The sequence below is a fragment of the Cucumis melo genome, chromosome 4 (assembly GCF_025177605.1).
Source record: "Cucumis melo cultivar AY chromosome 4, USDA_Cmelo_AY_1.0, whole genome shotgun sequence".
NCBI lineage: Eukaryota > Viridiplantae > Streptophyta > Magnoliopsida > Cucurbitales > Cucurbitaceae > Cucumis > Cucumis melo.
The window spans coordinates 19,624,415-19,645,131 of NC_066860.1; the positions used below are offsets into that span (position 1 = coordinate 19,624,415).

At 36.6% G+C, this 20,717-nt stretch overlaps 1 protein-coding gene across 2 annotated transcripts; it reads right to left on the minus strand.

The window, feature by feature from the left end:
* Positions 1–855: 855 nt before the first annotated feature.
* Positions 856–15,198, minus strand: LOC103499173 (uncharacterized). Of its 2 annotated transcripts, none has more exons than XM_008462092.3 (16): positions 14,838–15,198; positions 13,798–14,308; positions 13,321–13,497; positions 13,115–13,239; positions 12,900–13,041; positions 12,607–12,753; positions 12,456–12,509; positions 4,276–4,371; positions 4,139–4,198; positions 3,674–3,748; positions 3,546–3,599; positions 2,976–3,077; positions 2,225–2,860; positions 1,994–2,128; positions 1,768–1,875; positions 856–1,345 (listed from the first exon to the last, which is right to left on the minus strand). In XM_008462092.3, exons 2-16 carry the CDS (start codon positions 14,158–14,160, stop codon positions 1,193–1,195), a joined length of 2,427 nt encoding a protein of 808 aa, XP_008460314.2. In that variant the 5' UTR covers positions 14,161–14,308; positions 14,838–15,198; the 3' UTR covers positions 856–1,192. The 2 variants fall into 2 exon arrangements, with proteins under 2 accessions (XP_008460314.2, XP_008460315.2); XM_008462093.3 differs by having other exon boundaries at positions 14,824–15,184.
* Between the last annotated feature and the right edge of the window lie 5,519 nt (positions 15,199–20,717).

The following is a 20,717-nucleotide window of genomic DNA, read 5'->3' on the forward strand; positions in this document are numbered from 1 at the left end:
ATATTTAATTAAACTAAAATAATTAATTTGATCCAAATGTCGTTAAGACATGTGACATTGTTTCTTTAAATTTAATTTGGAACACATGCTAATTTTAGTTAGTAGCTGTTGTTACTGCTACTACTACTACAAAAATCAAGAATAGAGAAAAAAATGGGACAAGAGCGTTGAGGGCCATTGATCCTGAAAAAGAGTAAATCGTCGAGGGCTTAAAAACTTAATATCTACGCACGAATAGATGTCCTTAGGAATATTAAAAGGAAACTCAATAGTGAACAATTAAAATCATTTAGAAAATTAACCTTTGGTAGTTTTCTAAACTTGAAAATTTCAAAATTCCAAAGTCAATTGTTGTACCACATTATAAGACATCAATGCACATTGACTAAGAAGGATGAACTGTGATTCAACTTCGAATGAATTTTAGTCAAATTTGGTATTAGGGAATTCAAAGCGATAACTGGATTGAATTAGGGTATGTTGCCCCCATTGGATATTTCTAAAGTAAAGTTGCCCTATTAGCTCAGATGCTCAAAATACATTAGAAGCTGCTTGAGTTTAATTATGTCATTTGTGGGATTCTATTTCATTTATTCTAAACGAAACGAACATGACACTCAACCCCAAATTCCTCTAAAGAAATCCACCCCCAATATTACATGTTTTTTAAAATATATATATATACACAATATTTGTCGTTTTGTACTTTTATCCATTTTATATTTTATGCATCATTTTCTAATGATTATGACAATAACAATCCACACTACCTCTCACAGGTTTCTACCTCTCACAGGTTAAATTAAAGTTGAGAATCCCTAAGGCTCTTAGGTTTATGCTTATTAGATATAATAATTATCAAAATGAATTCAAAAGAATCTTAAGCTTATCAGAAAAACCACAACTGACAACTCCCGTCTCCTCCACAATGAGAAGAGGGAGACTACAATCAAAGAAAGACATCTTTTCTTCACAAAACAAAGAAAGAAATGTGTATAATTTTCACAATCACAGAATGTATGCATAGATGAATTATTATCGGGATGGAGCGGGCAGCAAATGAATGGATAATAATAATAATAAGAGCAGTTGGATGAGGGCAATACAATTGAACAAAATTTGCCATTCCATTCTCCAAAAATAAAATAAAACAAAAGCAAAAAGTTTAATCAAAATTGCTTCTCTTCAGTCTTCACTGCTTCCAGGCTTTCTTCCCTCTAAACTGTTTGCCTGAACGTTGATTCTTCTTCTTCTTGTCAAGTCGAGATTTTGCAACTTTAGATCGTTTTGCAGCTAATGGCATCGCCTTCTTGTGTTCTTTCTGCCGATTGCTTAAGCCTCCAGTCTTGTAGTTATAATAACAATAAACAAAAAACGGTTAGCTAATAACATGGCATAGAGTGGTACCATATGAATAAACAAAGTAACATATTGCTAAAAGTTAGCTTGCAAGTAAATTATATTGATCCATTTCATTATCATAAAGCTTCTTTTAATGCAAAATGGGTTTAGTTAAGGAAAAAAATTTGAAATCCAAAATTTGAATATTCCAAGTAGTTTCGAACTTAACAGTTCCATTTTACTGTAATTAGTACTTCAAAAGAAATTGGAAAGCAATTCTTTTAATAATAGGGAGCTATCAACAAAATTAAGCATAGAACTTGATTATGGACCCAACACATTTCAAAACATGATGAATTTAGAAAATAGCTAATAGGAGAGGAGACAAGATATGGAAGAACATATCGAGAATATCAAAACACAAACCTTCTTTTGTTTGACGGCTGCACGTGCTTGGTACTTTCCTCTATCCTCTCTCCCAGCCTTAACTAATGCTAATTTTTCTTCCTTGGTTACCCTTCTCCGGATATGAACCTAACACCATATCCACTCAAGTTCAATAAATCAAGTCGAAGCTTTCCAAGTTCGAGAATTACATAAATCAGAATTTGCAAGCAGAACAGTACACATATTCAGTAAACTAGAATCGCACCTCGAGTTTGGCAGGATCCACTCGCTTTTTACTCAATTCATCGGTATTTGGAACCTTAGGAGCTGTCCGCTTGGCATCTGACGCATTTCTCAACAAACCATGTTGAGTCAAAGCACTTTTCGCATCTTTCTTTGCCTAATAATTACCCAAAATAATAGTTACTGGTTGGGATGTATTTCTACTTGAAAAGAAGATGTTACAAAGCCTGTAAAGTTGCACAATCGTGGTTACCTTTAAATCCTTGATCCTTTGAAAATCTTCATTGGAAAGAATGCCATCAGTTGGTTCTGATGATTTTTCCACAGCTGTGCTTGCTAGTCTCTTCAATGCTCGAAGGCTTGAATCGGCAGAAACAAGTTGTTGGTCAAAATCAGAATGTTTTCTTTTCTTCGGCTTAGAATCTTGAGAACTAGTTGTGGCCTCCAGGGAACCAGTCTCAACAATCTCATCTGACATAGCCTCACTTTTATACTTTGTGTCTTGTTCCTCACTACTATCCTCAAGCTCCTCATCTTCCCCCCATTCCATCTCACTAGAATCATCGACATCTTCATCATCTGTACCTTCATCAGAATCAACTTCAGGTGCTGAATCCGCATCTGTCAATTCCTCCTCGTCGCTGGACATTTGATTATCATCAGCATAACTGGAATCAACCACTTGATCGAGGTCATCATCAGATCCACTTGCTATAGCCTCACTGTCTTCATCACCGTCGTTGTCATCACTATTGTCACCATCAGCTTCGCGTAATAACTCAATACCAGGAATATTGGATGCTACAGCTACCTCCCCATACGCTTTAGGTCTTGCCTTTAGATCAGTAGGGCGCCCACGATCCTTCTTAGCCAGCAAAGATGGACAATACTACATACAAAGAAGTTGTCACTTCTTGGGTATAATCATAAAAACGAAAAGCAAAAAATAGAAAAGAAACAGGAAGCTGAAATTTAAAAAAAATGGAGACCAATCCTATGCATACCTCTCTAAATAATCCAATAAGTGATCGTGCAGCTATTGAAATTGCCTTCTCATGAGATTTCTTGTACAATGCAAGATCTTGTAACAAATCTTCGGTCATTAACTAGTTGGCAAGAATACAAGAATACAAAATTACAATGAAGTTTATACAAGAGCCAAAAAATTGCACCATATGCATAGTTGCGGTACTTGTTGCACCATATGCATAATGCCGGCACCATATGAAACACACGATAGAATTCTATTGTAAAGAAAATGTTTAATTTAATCTAACTCCACTTTGAGTATATATTAGAACATAGGAAAGGTACAATATCTTATCTCAGAAAATTCTTTAAAAACCAATTTTATTTCATCAAAATAAACTAAGTCTAAATATTAAACACAATTTCTTTTCTGTAGCTTCATTTTGGGATTTTGGGTTTATGCCCACTCTCTTATGTAATATTTGCATAAATCAGATATATGGGGTTTCCTCTAAAAAATAATACTGAAAGAAAGATCAATACATAAAATCCGGATAATATAACATTTGAATACCATAGTGCAAATGGCAAATAATGATAGTTACCAAAGGCATTCGCATACATATCTCCCTTACTACATTGAGTCCAACAGCAATAGCCTGAAAAAGAAAAAATAGACCTTTGAGTCAAAGTAGATAGGCCCAATGTAAAACATCACCAATCATATAAGCACCTCTGTTCGTGAACGATCATGTACAAATTGATTTACAATCTGCTTGAACAAAGGTTCAACTGCATCAGGAGGAACCTGAAACGAAGAAGAAAGGCTAAAATTACTAACAGGGAGTCAATCATGAGAGTTGACCACAGAAAAATATAACTAATTCAACATATACACTTTCCAATTATAAGATTGTAATGTAAGCTAAACTTTGTTGATTTTGAAAATCAAGCTTAAGACGACTACTTCTGCAAATGTGGTTTGTTTGTCTTGTTATCCACCTCCTAAGGTTGTCTTCAAAAGCTAAGCCAAGTTTTATAAAGTAAAGAAGAAGGGTTTAAAAGCTTGTTTTGTTTTTAGAATTTGGCATATTTGGGTAAGAGAAATGAAAACTATAACAAAAAGACAGGGCAGAAACAAACATAATTTTCAAAAGATTAAAATAAAATGGGTCATAGGAATTTGAACATAACATACCATATCATGACAAGCCTGAACTGCCGCTGCAAGCAAATCTGTGATATCACGTTGATGGGGCTTCATGAATAAACCCAAACATTAATTACATGTTAAAGGAATTGCCACATTCAACAAGTCAAAACAACATTACACACCTGGACATACTTCTGAAGGAAAGGGTAGAAGTTTAACACAATCAGGCGGTGAAGCCCAACTGCTCTAGCAATAACTTTCAGCATCATCATCTTAACCTGAAATTTAAATAAAATTATTTAATTCTAAAAACATCATAATTAAACAAATGAATACAAAGCTTTAACGCACCAACCATAGTGTTCATTGAATCAGAATTTCTCACTATTGTAACATGTTTAGAAGCCAGACATCAAACTGTAATAGACAAGTAAGGAAATGAAAGATTGCATGAAAAATGAAACAAGTTACTGATAGGACACCACAAAGGTGTTCATATATATTTATGTAATATGGAAAATTACAGAGAAATATAGACTACTATTCGTTGAGCAACAGATGATTGACAACGATTACAGATCAAAATATAATTGCAGCAACTAAGAACAATTAACAAGAAGAACTTAAGAACAAGGAACAAGGAAAACCCAGACCCTCTGCTTCCCGTCTCTGTCAAGGAGTAGTGCAGACTCTTCCCTCAAAAGTTCCACACCTTTTTCCCTCCGTAACTTCCCTATTTTAATCCCTTTCTTCTAACTCCTGGCCCCACTAGTGTGGACCCCTCCCTATTATTCTCACCTTCACCCGCATGTGTGTTATTATTTTTAATTCTCATGCTGTATTTGAATCACTCCTCCAAATTCACCTTGTCCTCAAGGTGAAAGTCTGGAAATTGCAGCTTGAAATCATTGCATTCTTCCCATGTAGCTTCATGTGGAGGTAACCCTTTCCAACTAATCAATACTTCCCATTCCTTTGTTGGTGGATTCTTTCAATAGCCAAAGACTTCTTCTGGTTTAGTCAACCACTCGTAATTCTCATTCATGTACGGTATAAGTTGATTCAGTTTAGTATGATCATCCAAGGCTTTCTTCAACTGTGATACATGAAAAACAGGGTGTACTGTTGATGTAGTTGGCAGTTCCAGGTTATATGCAACCTGCCCTATCTTCTACAGGATTTTATAAGGGCCAAAATACTTTGGAGATAACTTATCATTTCTTTTCTTTCTTAAAGACGTTGGACGATAAGGCCTGATCTTTAAGAATACCATGTCTCCTACTTGGAACTCCACTGCCCTTCTCTTCATATCAGCATATTTTTTCATCTTATATCCTGGGCCGTCTTGAGATGTTCTTTCAAGGCTCCTAGTGCAATATCCCTTTCCTTCACTGTTGATCAAGTGTAGAATTAGGAGTCTCCATATCTCCATAGTATATTAACGGAGGAGGTAAGCGTCCAGAGACTGCCTGGAAAGGGGTTACTCCAATGGAACTCTGATACGTGGTATTGTACCAGTACTCTGCCCAGTGCAACCAGTTTATCCATTCCTTCAGTCTCTCTCCACAAAAGCATCTCAAATACGCCTCAACTCCTCTGTTTACCACCTCTGTTTGGCCAACTGATTGCAGGTGGTAGGCTGAACTCCTGTGCAACTTGGTCCCTGCCAGTCTAAACATTTCATTCCAGAAATGATTGATGAAATACTCTATCACACTCGGATACAATCGAACATGGATATCCATGTAAACGAACCACCTCCTTCACAAACACCTCAGCCACTGATTTTGCTCTGTGTGGATGTTTCAAGGCTATGAAATGCGCGTACTTACTCATCGATCAACTACAACCATGATCATTTCTCACCCTGCTGCTTTAGGAAGTTCTTCGATGAAATCCATGGAAATGTCATTCCAAATGGCTTCGAGATCTCTAATGGCATCAACAGTCCGACTAGAGACAAGGCTAGAGTTTTGTTTCTTTGACAAATTAAACACTCTTCAAAATATTTCTTTACATCCTTCTTCATCCCTTCCCAGTATAGTTCTCCCACTACTCTCTTATATGTTCTAAGAAACCTGGAATGACCCCCAAATATGGAATCATGACATGTATGTAGCACAAGGAAATAAGACAGATGTTTTCAGAAGGACTAACCTCCCCTTATATTTCAGAACTCCTTGCTGAATTGAAAAATCAGATATTTCTTGCTTCTGGTCTTCTCTCTTGGTCTTGATATCTTGCAAATAAGGGTCTTTCTCCACTTCATCCTGAATTATAGCCAAATCTAATAAAGCTGGTGCCAAGATATGGTTCAAATGGGTTGTTGGAGGTACTCTATACAGGGCATCTGCTACCTTATTCTCTAAACCCAATTTATATGTCACCTCAAAGGTGTAGCCCAGTAGCTTGGCAATCCATTTCTAGTATTGAGATTGCATTATGCCTTGCTCTAATAGGAACTTTAATGATCTTTGATCTGTTTTCACAATGAATTCCTCCCCAGTATATAGGGTCTCCATCATTGTACTGCAAAAACAACTGCTATCAATTCCCTCTCATAAACCGGCTTGGCTGTCTCGCATAGAATAGAAAGTATCCAGCTAAAGTAGGCTATAGGCCTTTCTGCTTGAGTCAGAACTACACCAACCCCATAACTTGAGACGTCTGTTTCAATCTCAAATGGTAAGCTGAAGTCAGGCATTGCTAAGATGAGTAATGTCATCATGGCCATTTTTAGTTTCTGAAACACCATCTGTGCCTCTTCTGTCTATCTAAAGGCTCCTATCTTCAACAGTTGAGTTAAAAGGGGCAGCAACACTTCCATAATTTTGGACAAATCTTCTACAGTAACCGGTTAAACCCAAGAATCCTCTAACTTCTCGAACATTGACTGTAGCTGGTCACTCTTTAATGGCTCTAATCTTTTCTAGATCTACTTCAATCCCCTTTCCTAAGATGATACGCCCCAGATATCCTACTCGCGTTTTGGCAAAGTTACATTTTCCCATATTAGCATACAATTCATTTTCACGCAGTACATCCAACACCACTTCCAAATGTTGCATGTGTTCCTCTAGATTCTTGCTGTAGATTAGGATATCATCGAAGAAAACTAGCACGAAATGTCTCAAATATGGTTTGAAGATGGTGTTGATCAAGGCTTGGAAGGCAGATGGGGCATTGGTTATCCCAAACGACATGACCAAAAATTCATAAGGGCCCTCATGAGTTTGGAAGGCTGTCTTCTCAACGTCATCGAGATTCATTCTAATCAAGGTCTATTTTAGAAAACATGTTTGCACCATTGAGCTCATCAAAAAGCTCTTCTATTACATGTATGGGAAACTTATCTGAAATGGTGACATTGTTTGAAGGCCTATAGTCCACATAGAACTTCCAGCTCCCATTCCTTCCTCCTTACTAGTAGCACTAGACTGGAATAGGGGTTGTTACTTGGTCTGATGATTCCAAAAGTCAACATCTCATCCACCAACCTCTCCATCTCTTCCTTCTGTTGATGTGCATAAGGATATGGTCTCACATTTATTGGATTTGTCCCTTTCTTCAAATGAATATGTTCTATTCCTCTTTTAGGTGGTAACTCCTCCAGCCAGTTAAATACATCACCATACTTGTTCAACAAAGGTAGAATAGATTCATTGATAATTGGTACTACTTCATCATACATTTCTTCCACGGTTAAACTCCCTTCCATTGCTCTGCACTCAATCAAGAAGCCTTGATCATCTGTACTCCAAGACTTCATCATACTTTTCAGGCTGACTCTGGTCTTTGTGAGACTCAGATCCCCTCGTATAACTATTTTCTTCCCCTCTTGTTGAAACATCATACTCAGGTTCCGCCAATCTACTCTTGTCACTCCCAAGGAATGTAGCCACTACATTCCTAAAATTACATCTACCCTCCAAGTTCTAAGGGTAAGAAGTTGTCTACTATCCTCCAATATCCCACAGGCAGTTCTACTTTTCCACAAATTCTCTTCCCTTTGATTGTTGTACCAGAGCCCAAAATCACCCCATATTTCGAAGTTTCCTTCATAGGCAAGTTCAGTGCAGTTATCAGAGATGAAATTGTGAGTTACCCCACAATCGATCTATACCACTACTTCTTCATCCTTTACCTTCCCTTTCACCATCATGGTCCCTGGGTTAGTCAACCCTACCACATAAATTATTGATAACTTTATGTTAAGATTTTCCTCTATTACTACCTCCATCGTTTTTACTTCAGTTTCTCCTTCATAATACTCTTCCTCAATTATTTCCAACTCCTCTCCATTCTCGTGAACCATGAGCGGTTTTTGTTCTTTCACCTTGTAACGGTGTCCAAGCATAATACTTTTCTTCACATCGGAAACATAATCCCATTTCTCTTCTAGACTGAAACTCTACATCAGACAATCTTTTCGATGCTCCCTCTCGCCGATTATCTTCGGCCGTCACTCCCTTGAGCGTTATAGTTCTCATTGCCAAGTTCCCTCCGGTCTAATTTTCATTTGAATTCACCGCCAAATTAGATTTATCATTAGGTAAAGTAATTTGATACTTACCTCCATACACGCTTTTTAGTCCTGCCTCTCTTCGGATGACTTCTCTGTTATCTATCTTAAGGGCCAGTTTCATCATTTGGGTCAGTCCAATGGGCTCTAGACATTCCACCTTAGCTTTAAGCCATGGGCTTAACCCATTCATGAAAGTTTCTTCAAGAACTTCCTTCTGCAAGAATGGCACAGGTGCAACAAGTTTGTCAAACCAATTACAGTATTCTTCAACGGTGGTTTCTTGTTTGATCGCTAAGAATCTTCCCACTAAGGTTCCGTCCCTTATTGATCAGAATCGGACGAGCAATCTTCGTTTTAAATCTGGCCAGTCCTAAAATGGTTCACATTCATCATAAGATCTATACCAATCGAGTGTCGAACCATCGAAACTGATCACTGCCGCCATTATCTTCTCTGAGTCAGTTAGACTATGAATTTTGAAAACCTATCGGCTATGAAAAGCCATAAATCGAGATCGTTATCGTTGAACACTGGCATTTCCACTTTCTTAAACTTGCTCCGATCATTCGATTTCTCCTCTTCTTCGTTTTTGTTTGATTTCGCTTCCGGTCATCGTTCCGATTGACCTCACCTTACTTCCTCCCAGGTCACCTTCAATTGGCCTTCCCTTGCTCAACGAACCTTCTGTCTTCTTTGTCATTGTCGATTTCTCTCTAATCATCCCTTTAATGTACTTCAATAAGAGTTGTTGTTGCTGTTTCTCTGCCTGAATTCCCAACCTCTCGATACCTTTGGCCATTGAAGATATATTTTCATCGATCGTCGGAAGTTTATGTAATTCACTTCAAATTCAAGAGATGTCTTGATCGAATGCTTCCAACTTCTCCTCAATCCTCTTCCGCGCCATTACAAAGTGTTTCCCAGGTGATGTGCTCTGATACCAATATGATAGGACACCATGGAGGTGTTCGTATATATTGATATAATATGGAAAATTACAAAGAAATATAGACTAATATTTGTTGAGCAACAGGTGGTTGACAACGATTACAGATCAAAATATAATTGCAGAAACTAAGAACAATTAACAAGAACTTAAGAACAATGAACAAGGAAAACCCAGATCCTCTGCTTCCTCTCTCTCAAGGAGTATTGCACTCTTCCTTCAAAAGTTCCACACATTTTTCCCTCCATAACTTCCCTATTTTAATCCCTTTCTTCTAACTAACCCTTGACCCCTCTAGTGTGGACCCCCTCCCTATTATTCTCACCTTCACCTGCATGTGTGTTATTATTTTTATTTCTCCTGCTGTATTTGAATATAATAGGGGGCTTAACATGTTTAGAAGCCAGACATCAAATTGTAACAGACAAGTAAAGAAATGAAAGATTGCATGAAAAATGAAATAAGTTACCCACCAAACCTGGAATGATAAAGTGGTATACTTATGGGCAGACGAAATGGAAATCCAAGAGGATACACGCATCACCTTCATTAAAGATACTAAATTTGTAGTTTGTTAAAATGTAAAACTGAGCTTCAATTTTATTTCTCCCCTCAATTTTTTCTTCTTCTTCTTCTTATTCTTTTTTTTTTCTAAGGATAACAGAAAGCCCAGTATTTAAGGGAATACAAAAGATTGTTCCAATTTTCAACAAGAAAACTTAAACTGTGATATTTAAGAGACTTATTTGTTTGCATCAATAAAGAGCAATGAAAATGGATGCTTCTATGATATCCTTGATGTCGTTAGAGATGTTCTTGAAGATTTTAGCATTTCTTTCTTCCCATAGCTTTAGACAAAGCCATGCAAAAGAATTGGTCCATAGAATAGCTTCTGTGTCTTTAAAGGGATGGTCCAGTTGAAGGTACTCAAAATTCATTCCAAATAGCATTAGCAAACGGGCAGTGAACAAACAAATGGGTCATAGAGTTGCTGTTGTTCTGGAAAAGGTAGCACCAAGAGATATCTAGACAGGAGTGGCTAATCTTCCAAAATTTCCCATAAAAGTCACTCTCAACGGAGGAATTGTTAAAGGAGAACTGTGTCAGTAATGATCTCGTAGGGTTGGTCGGGCTCTCTGCTTTAGTTTCTAAACATGAATTTATGGACTTTTTTATGAAATTCAGTCTCCTATCAATCTTATCAATGATGGGCTGCCAAAAGGTTATTGATGAAGGCTTACCAAAAAAATGTACTCCCAAATATTCAGTTGGCCAACAGCCCGTCTTGGAGTCATATTTCTTAGCAATGTCTTCGACCAATGATCCTTCACAATTGATGCCCATTGCCCAAAAATGCAGATTTTAGGCAATTGATGTTTAAGCCAGATGATTGTAAAAAAATCTAACCAAATTCAAGAGATCAATGTGAACTGCATTGTTGGAAGAAAAAGGATGGTGTCATCCCCAAATAAAAGGTGTCCCATTGTTCAAATTGAAGCCTTTAATAAAACCACAATCAGCCGCCAATGATAGCTTCCTTTTCTTCTTTTTATCAAGTAGATCAATCAAAATGTTTTCCCATTCAAATTCCTGCACTTTTCAAAGGAATTTAAATGCTTCTAATATATTTATTTCAGAATGGTTGAGTTTTACTTAGTTATATGTGATCTGTGTTCTTAATTGAAAAAACAACAATACTCTGTTATCATTTAAAACAAAAGTATCAACAAAATTAAAGCTAGTGGATCATCTGGCTCTTCTAATTTTTTGTTGGCATTTATAGTGACTTAGCTTAAGCACAGTAAGTGAGCTTGGTGGAGTTTATCAAGAACTTTCGCTTCCTATGTACTAGGATCATTATCCTACTATGGAAAATGTTCCAAAGCATCTCTACACTGAGAGAATGACAGTTTGTCAGAAGGTTGGAGACTTAAATGATAAAACACTTCATCTGATCTCATTTTGACTGGGACTCTCCTATTTGCTTTGAATCTTAAAATTTCCTTCTGCCACTTTTTATAAGTTAAAGAAAGATACAAGGGAATTTCACGGGAACTGGAAGTGTGAGTTTAAATTGACCTCAACGAATGCCTCTCCTTCAGTTGTAGCAGATAGCAGTTCATGGTATATGGACTCTGGGCCATCTAATCACTTCACTCCTTACATACACTATGACTCACAATTAAATGGGAAGGAAAGGGACATTGTTGGTCCTTTCCTCCAATATATTGGAAGACTGGACTAATGAGGTTCTCTCTGCTGACAGTTCCATCTTCGATCTAGCATCGACAAGACTTTCCTTTGCTTTCTTCGGAAGGAACGAAATGCTAGAATGTTGTAGAGAGTCAAATTATTTGGGATTCTTTTGTGAAACTCAAGGCCTCAAATCGGAGTATCCAACATAAGACTTTTAGAAACTTCACAACATTCGCCATTAACCTAGATTTGGGAGAGCTTTTTTCTGATCCCTCTCAGAAAAGGAGATGGCTTACCCATTAGTCTTTTATATTGTTCATTTTTTTACTGGCTTTTACACCCCCCCCCCCAGCAACAACAGGAAAAAAAAAAAAAAAAAAAGAAGAGCTAATATGGTAATATGGTAAGGACTGTCTTAAACTTCAAGGTGATGTGTGTCCATTTTCTTATATCATAGGCCAAGATAGGTATGCAATGATTATTTATGCCATAAGTCACCAAGTCATATGTGTTTGTACCATATATTATATGCATTGTGATGATGTGCTTGTCAAGAACTCAATAGTCAGTGATGATGTGTTTGTCATGTCTTTCCCCACAACCACACGTAATTATGAAGTATGTCACTTTCCCTTCAAGTAATCAATAAATATGATAACTTATGTATACTAAATAGTCACAGTTAGCATATTCACCTCAAATCGCTCATTGCAAGCACGAAGTCGAGAGAACAACTTTTCTGCAAACCCCTGCAGATGCAGTGAAAATTTTTAATCATCGCCCCAAATTGTAATCCTACGAAAACAACCTAAATTGAGAAAAAAAAAACAGCAGAAAGAAATAAACCTGTGCATCTATCAAATGGTTAAGTGGAGAATAACTTGAATTGCTTCTCTCTGATGACATGCGTTGCTGCCTCTTAATACTACGCCTGACTCGTTCCAGTTTTGCCTTTTTTTTCTTCTTGCTAGCTGATGTACCTTTATTGTGTGCCTAAATTCCCAAAACATAACGACAAAAAGATTTAAACTAACTACAATGCATTCATACTTTTCGAGGTTGACAGGTTTGAAAAAGCATCCAAATAAGTGAAAAACTATTCTTAGTTATATTATTTTCTAGTTTGTGCCTTCACCAACCTTATAAACCAATTCCTTACTGAGAATGACTTGAGAAGTTTGAGAAGCCACATCATCTTCACCACTTTCCTCATCACTATCATCCTCACCATCTTCAATCTTCTCATAATCAAGAAGAAAGGATAGGGCGGCAATCATAATCCTAGAGAGATCAAACGAATTGTAATCCAAAAAAAGTCACCAAAAGAATATCACTGAATCAACAAGTCCAGTACCTTGGTGATGAATGAAAGCAAGCAGTACAGATAGCATTTGCTGTTCTTTCATCAAACCACACCTTTCTTCGATGAAGTTCACACAGAGTTATCAGCGATCTCTTTGCTTTCGCTTCATCCTCTTGCTACAACAGAAGTCAAAGTTTACCATGCATCCAATTCCTGCCAAATGTTCTTATATGCAAAAAATGAAAAGTATACTTTACCTGCAGTAATACGAACAAAATTTTCTGGAGAGCTCGATTCTTTGCTTCATTTTTATGCTTTTGATTCATTCTTTTAATGCTGTGAATTACATGAGAAAATGTCAATTTTCTTAGTGTCCGGTCACCTAAGGTCTGTAACTCCACAAACAACGCAAGATTTTCCTGAATATCAACCATCTGAACAACAAAGCAAAGAGCAATTAACAAATGAATTTCACTTAATACAAAGAGGAAGATAAATGCAACAATAAAAAAACTTAAACGAGTGATTATGTGGATTTAAATTCAATTTAAGAAATTTTAATTAATTTCAATGCAAAATCACTTTCGATATGAGCTTATACATAAATTTCAATCTAAACTTATACAACTCTTGGAAGTTAAATTTTCTAAATTACCATATTTTACGCAGAAAACTATCCAACCTTTGAGAAAAATGGTATGATAACCAATTTGGTTACAAAATTTTAACTCTACCTTTCGATTAATAAGAAGTATAAGCGCCTGTGCTATGTGGCAACGTAAACCCGAAGGGAGCGACTTTGAAGATGAGTTAAGCAAATCCGCCAACTGTTTGGGAAATTCAATAAGATGTTTCGGGTAAAGATGAGTAACATGAGCCAAAAACATTGCCCTGTCACTAAGATCCTTTGCCACGGAAGGGTCGCTGCCAATGCCACCAACAGAGGTGAAGTGAAGAGAGGCTTGCTGTTTGAAGAGCTCCATGGATGATTTGAATTGGTTGTAGAGGAGAACCAACTCACACTCGTACCCTTCAGGGTCACACTTCATCTTCGACTGCAGCAAGGGCAAAGTTAGCTTCTCAGGAGCTGAATTCATTGCTTCTGATTCGGTTCGATTACAGTACTAATTTAGAACCAATCAAAGAGTGGATTTTCAAATTTGAGGAGTGGGAAATCTGTGCGCAGCAGGCGACGGCAGAAGCAGAAGGTCTACCGAATGGTCACTATTTGGAGTTGCAAATTACCTTCACAATTTAAAAAAATGCAATTATTAATAAACGAGAATAATAATAACAAAAAAATAAATAATACTACAAAACGGCCCCGGCCTCTCTTTCTCCAGCTACTAGTGTCCTTCCATCATAAAATAACAAACAACAGAATTCCAAGCTAAAATTCATTATAAACTAAAAATTGTTAAGGGTAGATAATAATGAAGACCGGCTAGGTGATCTCTAGCCCTTAAAGGGAAACTACAATTTAAAAGCACTAACTTAACCAACCTTATGGCAAATTATAGTTTAAAGGCACTAAAACTCTAAGGTAGCATCCTAATTCTACTACCACACCTACAAGCACAAAAAAAATGCATCCTATCTACTACCACGCCAACAAGCATCAAACAAATGCATGCCATCTAGTCAACTATAGGAGCATCCTATGCCTCCTAGCAAACAAGTTTGAGCAAATATGCAAGTCAGACATAAGCATACAATCAATTAATGCATCAGCTATTGAAATAGAAAACCGTAAAACCCACAGCTTCACCCCTACCACAAAACCCAAAATTTCACGGCAAGGCAGAGGCAGCGGCTCAGATTGGGTGCGACGGACGGAGCTTAGGCTAGGCTTCGGATGACCGACGAGAAGCTTGCCGCGAAGAGGACGACGCCGGCACGAAATAGAAGAAGCTCAGAAGTTTCGGCTCGGGTCAACTCGTTAAGGCGTGACGGAAAACGACGACAGAGAACCGGACGCTTGACGAAAACGAAGGCTTCCGACGGGGCTTTGCGGCGGAGGTTGGTGGAAAGTGAACGGCGGCAAGGCTGGGGTATTGGGAAGGAGAAGAAGATAGTGAGAGAGAGAACGATCGCACGAAACGAGAAAGAATTTAAAATAAAAATAATAATTTAACAATAACGATAATAATAACAATAATATATTATTATATTATAAATATTATTAATTTTGTTTTTCTTTTCCTTTTTCTTTTCTTTTCATTTCTTTTCTTTTATTTTCTTTTTTTTTTTTTTTTTCTCATCAAACTCCAATAAACTTAACACCCAAAATTTAAAAACTTAATAAAATACAATTTAAGTTGGAGAAATCCCTCAAAATTTTGGGACATTACATCTTTTGTTGAATACTTATTGGAGCTCTATTCTAAAAAGTACTCAACTACATATATGGATTTATTAGAACCTTTCATAGCATTTCATCGAGTTCTACTTCAGGTTTTAAGAAGTATGGTTCAACATCTTTTGCAATCTGCTTCCACCTTTTGCAAGGTACATCATACAATACCTTTTGGAGGTTTCAGTCAACTTTCTTTTTTCCTTTTTAATTTATAGGTTTATAAATTTCAGAGATCTAGATATTCTCAAGCAGTTGTCGCCTTACATGAGTTTAAGTCTCTCTATCTTAAAGAAGCATAAGAGAACACGTCATTGTATTGGCTTAGAACAGTACGTGACCTTTGTTACTCTTCAATGTTGTTGAACTTGGTAGTGCCTAATATTATGTTCATTCATGTCAAGATACTAAAGTGACAACAGTTTTCTTTTTACGAGACACATATCAATGCTCAAAGTATAGTGAAAGCTCAAACGAAAGCCTAAACTTAGTTAAATGACAATGACGGATAAAAGAGTAATAAGCTTCTATATTTACATAATATGTTATAACAACTGACCACAAGATACTTATCTATTTGCGGAGATATATTACTTTTTGTTGGTTTAATTCTCAGTAAATGTTAGTGGTGAATATTTATGCCAGTTGCAATAATCTAATGTTCATTTTATTCTTATTCTTTTTTTATTCCTTGTACGGGGAGTACCCCTAAAATAAGATGGTTTCTTTCCTTTTTTGTTTATACTTCAGGAATACAAATATGATGTTCCTTTCTAACTTAGACCTTTATACAACAATATTTTATTTGCACTTTGATATAGGGTGAATATTAATGTTAGCTATGCTTCAGTGTTTGTGGTGAATATTTATGTCAGATGTGTTTTAGTGTGTTTCAATATTTGTTTAATTGAAAGATATATAGGAATTACAATTTTATGGTGCTTCCCTAATTCAGTGCTTCAATTTTATGGTGCTTGAACGGTCTTTGAGGGCAAAAGTCAGCTATATGCCTCGCTTACATCTATAACAAACTTTTCTCTCTACTAGACAATGACCTGTATGAGTCTTCTTACAACTACGATAGATAGGTATTTCTCTCAAGGTCCCATCTGCCTCAGCAATCTCCTGTCGATGCCATTGAAAAGTACCATTTGACCTCAAATTTCTCTATGGCACTACAGCAGGTTGCTGCTCAGCCTTTCTTTTCTATCCGGAGGTTGACCCATTTTCTAAAGTCTTGGGTAGATCAGCCCTCTCGTGTATACTCATGTCCACTACCAGGTGTAGTGCTTCAGCTTGGGTAGCTGGCCTAAAAGCTCGAACAAAACCCTGGAGATCCATTCTAAGGCCTCTGACAAATCTATCGACTCTGGCAACCTCAATCTCTACTAACTAAGGAGCAAAACGAGACAGCATATCAAATTCTCGATCATACTACTCTATAGTCATCTAGCCTTGCTTCAATTCTAGGAACTCCTGATACTTTGCATCTTTTAGGTTTGCAGAGAAGAATTTAACATAAAAATTCTCCTTGAATTGTTTCCAGGTAATCTGATTCACATCCCCACCTAGCATCCTCTTTGCGGACTTCCACTAGGCTAGGCCTCTCTCCCTCAATAAAAACACGGTGCACTACACCTTTTGGTTGTTAGGGCATCTCATTTAACGAAAAATGGTTTCCACAAAAGTCAACATCTCTTCCATGGTGGGGTTTTCCAAGGATCCACTGAAAAGTCTCTATGGTTCGTATTTCTTGAAATTTCGCAAATGTTTCACCTCAGTTGATAATTGATCTGGTACATTCTGGGGTACAACTGGGACCTGAACAAGTGCAATTAGGGCCTGAACAAGGGGTTGGCTAGGCTGGCTGAAACTGCGCCAACGCCTGTGTTAACATATCTCTGAATCTTTGCTCCATTGAAACAAGGTCCATCTGTGTAACCGATGTAGAGGGGTCAGCAGCTTACCCAACGGGCTGACCTTTAGGCTGGTTCCACCCAACTCCTCTGCCTCCCCTACCGCCTCTATGAGCACTTTTGCATGCGGCATTTTTCTTAAATTCTACCACCAAAAGTTTTTCATTATAAATTCATGACATTTATACTAATCTAGTTTAATACAAGCAAGGTCATATACATATTCATAAATTTGTATCATAAAACATATTTGGCGAGTAACCAAGGACCGAATTAGCCATAGGGACAAAAATAAGAAACTTACATTGTAAGGACTGAATTAGCCGTAAGCTCTGATACCAATTGTAATGACCCAACTCCTTATACTAAGCTGAGATCATTATTATTAAAATAAATAAAGATAACCAAAGTTCTTAATAAATAATTTCAAATTCTCATTCATAAATCATAATTTCAAAAATAGAAATAAATACTAGAAAATTTAATCCTAGTTTGGGCCCTATTTAACTTTTAAAGAACAATAACATAGAATAATTCATGAGTTTGATAAATTCAAATAAAAATACTAAAATTTAAAATACTGTGAACATAAAGTGGAAGTATAAAATTTTCTCTTATGGCAAGTCGCGGTCACTTCATGTCAACATTCTCTAATGCCACAAGATGGAAAAACAAGACATGCACAATGGAATTATGAATTTATTTTACTCTAATTACATCTAAACAATTTTAGAGATTAACATGCATAAACTACCCTAAATCAATTAAATTAGGGTTTATAGAAAATGTGTACCTTTGTAGCTTCCCTTTCCTCGAAATCTTGTCACAAGCACGAACGCAGGACCACCACTAGTGTTAATTCACTATTCTCCAAACTTAGAACCTGGTGGTGAATCCAAGATTAACTGGTTAAACCCTTTTAGACCAAGCTAATCAACATTCGTTAACTAATGAATGATTCCACTAAAGTCTTGTAGTTGCACTCCTATAACTATAAATATATTTATGTCCATTAGATATAACTATGATTAGTAAGTTAACCCTTCATAGATAGTTCATAACCTTGGCTTGGGTCAAATTACTATTTTACCCCCTAGACTACATCTTGCTCCTTAAGTCCCACTAAACCACTATTGAACAATTGGTTTAAGGTTCAACCTATAATCTGAATTCCTCTCGGGCCAATGAGAGGGTGAAGCACCTTGTTCAAAACTTGGGTTCAGTCCTTAAGGGAATAATCTATCTACTAACTCTAAAACGGGTATGAGTGAGTTACATCTTACACCCTAGGTCCCTAGCCATCCATCCGGTCTTACACCTAAAATTGGTGGCTTATTAGGGTAGTTTGTTGAATTTTCCTTACTTATAAAAATCTAAGGATAATTCTGTGTAAACAGAAGTTCATAGTTAGCTCACAATTAAGATTAAATAACTTAGGTTATCAATAATCGAAATGGTAAGTTTTATATAGTCAACGGTGTTATAACTTAAAAGTGACTATTTCATGATAATTTCAATCTTTATGTAAACTTTTTACCTACGATGTCCCTACTTTCATGTCTCTACATGAACGATTCAGAATCACATCATTTATATTAATTACAAAGTGGGTCGCATCCATAATATTCCTAAAATAAGGCATCCAACCTTATTCATATACTATAGACCGTTTGGGTTATATACTCGAACTTGATCCATGTTTATGTCTCTATATAAAGTTCAAGTCTACACTAGGTAGCCTTGGGACCTTAGTTTATTGGATTCAAGATTATAGTATTATATTTTCACTAATAATTTCTCAATAACCGCTTTATTGAATAGAATATAATTTTAAACTACAAACTACAAGTTTTAGAACATAAATTCCAACAAAATCCCAAATAGATAAATAAGTGTTCCTTACCAAAAAGGCCCCAAATTTTTTGAAAATTTCAGCAATTTCTAAAAATTGAAAATAAGATTTTCTGGGAAAGAACAAGGATATTTTGAGACTTAAGCTTGCCACATTCTGAACCTGGAAATATTTTCATAGTAGGAATTACGCGACGAGAGTGGAACCAAGTGACGAGTAAGACTAAAACGCATTTTGAGAAGTTTAGTGGATGTGAGGAGAAAGATGAGGCTTAGGCATAGAGTTATGCTTGAGGACAAGTATTGTTTTAAATTTGAGAATATGATAACTTGGAGAAATACAAGTTCTTGTAGCTTTTTAGGTAAAACAATGGAGTCAAAACGCCAGATAAAGTATCAAAATGCATAGTTTTTAGTGTAAAATTATAATATCAAGAGAATGCATCGTAAATAAATCTTCACGTCTGATTAACTATGCTTTCAAGTGTTTTCCACGAATGAGTCGTAAAGAAGAAAGAAAGCGAGGATCGCGCATGAACTCAGTAATAAGAAGTTGCCTGGCAATTCACGAGTCGTAAGGCGAGATGCTAGCACATCAGTGTGCGAGATGATTCACTAGAAGACAAGAACGGTAGTTAGGGCTGATGTGACAAGGAACGACTACTTTCTGCGTTAACATTTATAGGCAAGGACAATTGGCAGCGTAGGCAAGGAAGGATGTGAAACATGAGCATTTAATTTTTTGCCTAAAGTATGCCTATAAAAGAAGCTTAACTTCATCGAGAACAAGATACAAATAGAGGAGGTCATTCCTTAAAGCGGTCAGTGAAGGACGAGTTTTAGCATCCTTCACCGTTTGTAGTAGTGTTCTTTCCCTCATCCTTTCTTCGGTCAACATTTGAGTGAGAGCTTAGAGAGAGAGAAGCCCCGCCCTCCATTTTCCCTGACTTGTAAAAGAACTAAAGAATGCAAACTAATGCATTTTGTGGCTTGACAAATCTCTTTTCTTTTCATTTTTGTATTTTATGATGTATTATATGAACATTCTTCATTTCATGACTGAAAGGCCTACACTATCGATATAATGCATTTTTATCAACTGTCTATCTCTTAATTCCCTATTATCCATCTTGTTGATGTGTTTTAAGTAGTTTAAGTTTATGTTTTGTACTTGATACAGATTCTTTAGTTATAAGTCTCATCATGTTTAGTTGAGCTGAACTCGATCGCTTGGCCATCGTTGGTTGTCAACTGCTCGAGAGAGTAAGTAGCAAGGACATAGCTAAACATGCACATAGGGGAGTTTGTAAACAAACTCCATTCTGCTGTTTTGACCAATCATTTGTGTCTCGAAAAGAGAACAAGTGTGGTGTTTAGGCGTCAAGAGGTTGCTCGCCTTAAATAGAGAATTAATATGATGCTTAAAAGTAAGAAAGCTTAAATGTATATCGTTTGGTTTATCTTTACTATTTGTGTCTTAAAAGAAGAACACATGTGGTGTTTAGGCACCAAGAGGTTGCTCGCCTTAAATAGA

Coding starts and splice junctions, on each gene's coding strand:
- LOC103499173 (XM_008462092.3), bottom strand. CDS start 14,160: ATGAATTCAGCTCCTGAGAAGCTAACTTTGCCCTTGCTGCAGTCGAAG. Junction 3,749..4,138: donor TTCAGGCTTGTCATGATATG/GTATGTTATGTT, acceptor TCTTCGTTTCAG/GTTCCTCCTGATGCAGTTGA. Junction 2,861..2,975: donor TTATTGGATTATTTAGAGAG/GTATGCATAGGA, acceptor CTTTGTATGTAG/TATTGTCCATCTTTGCTGGC.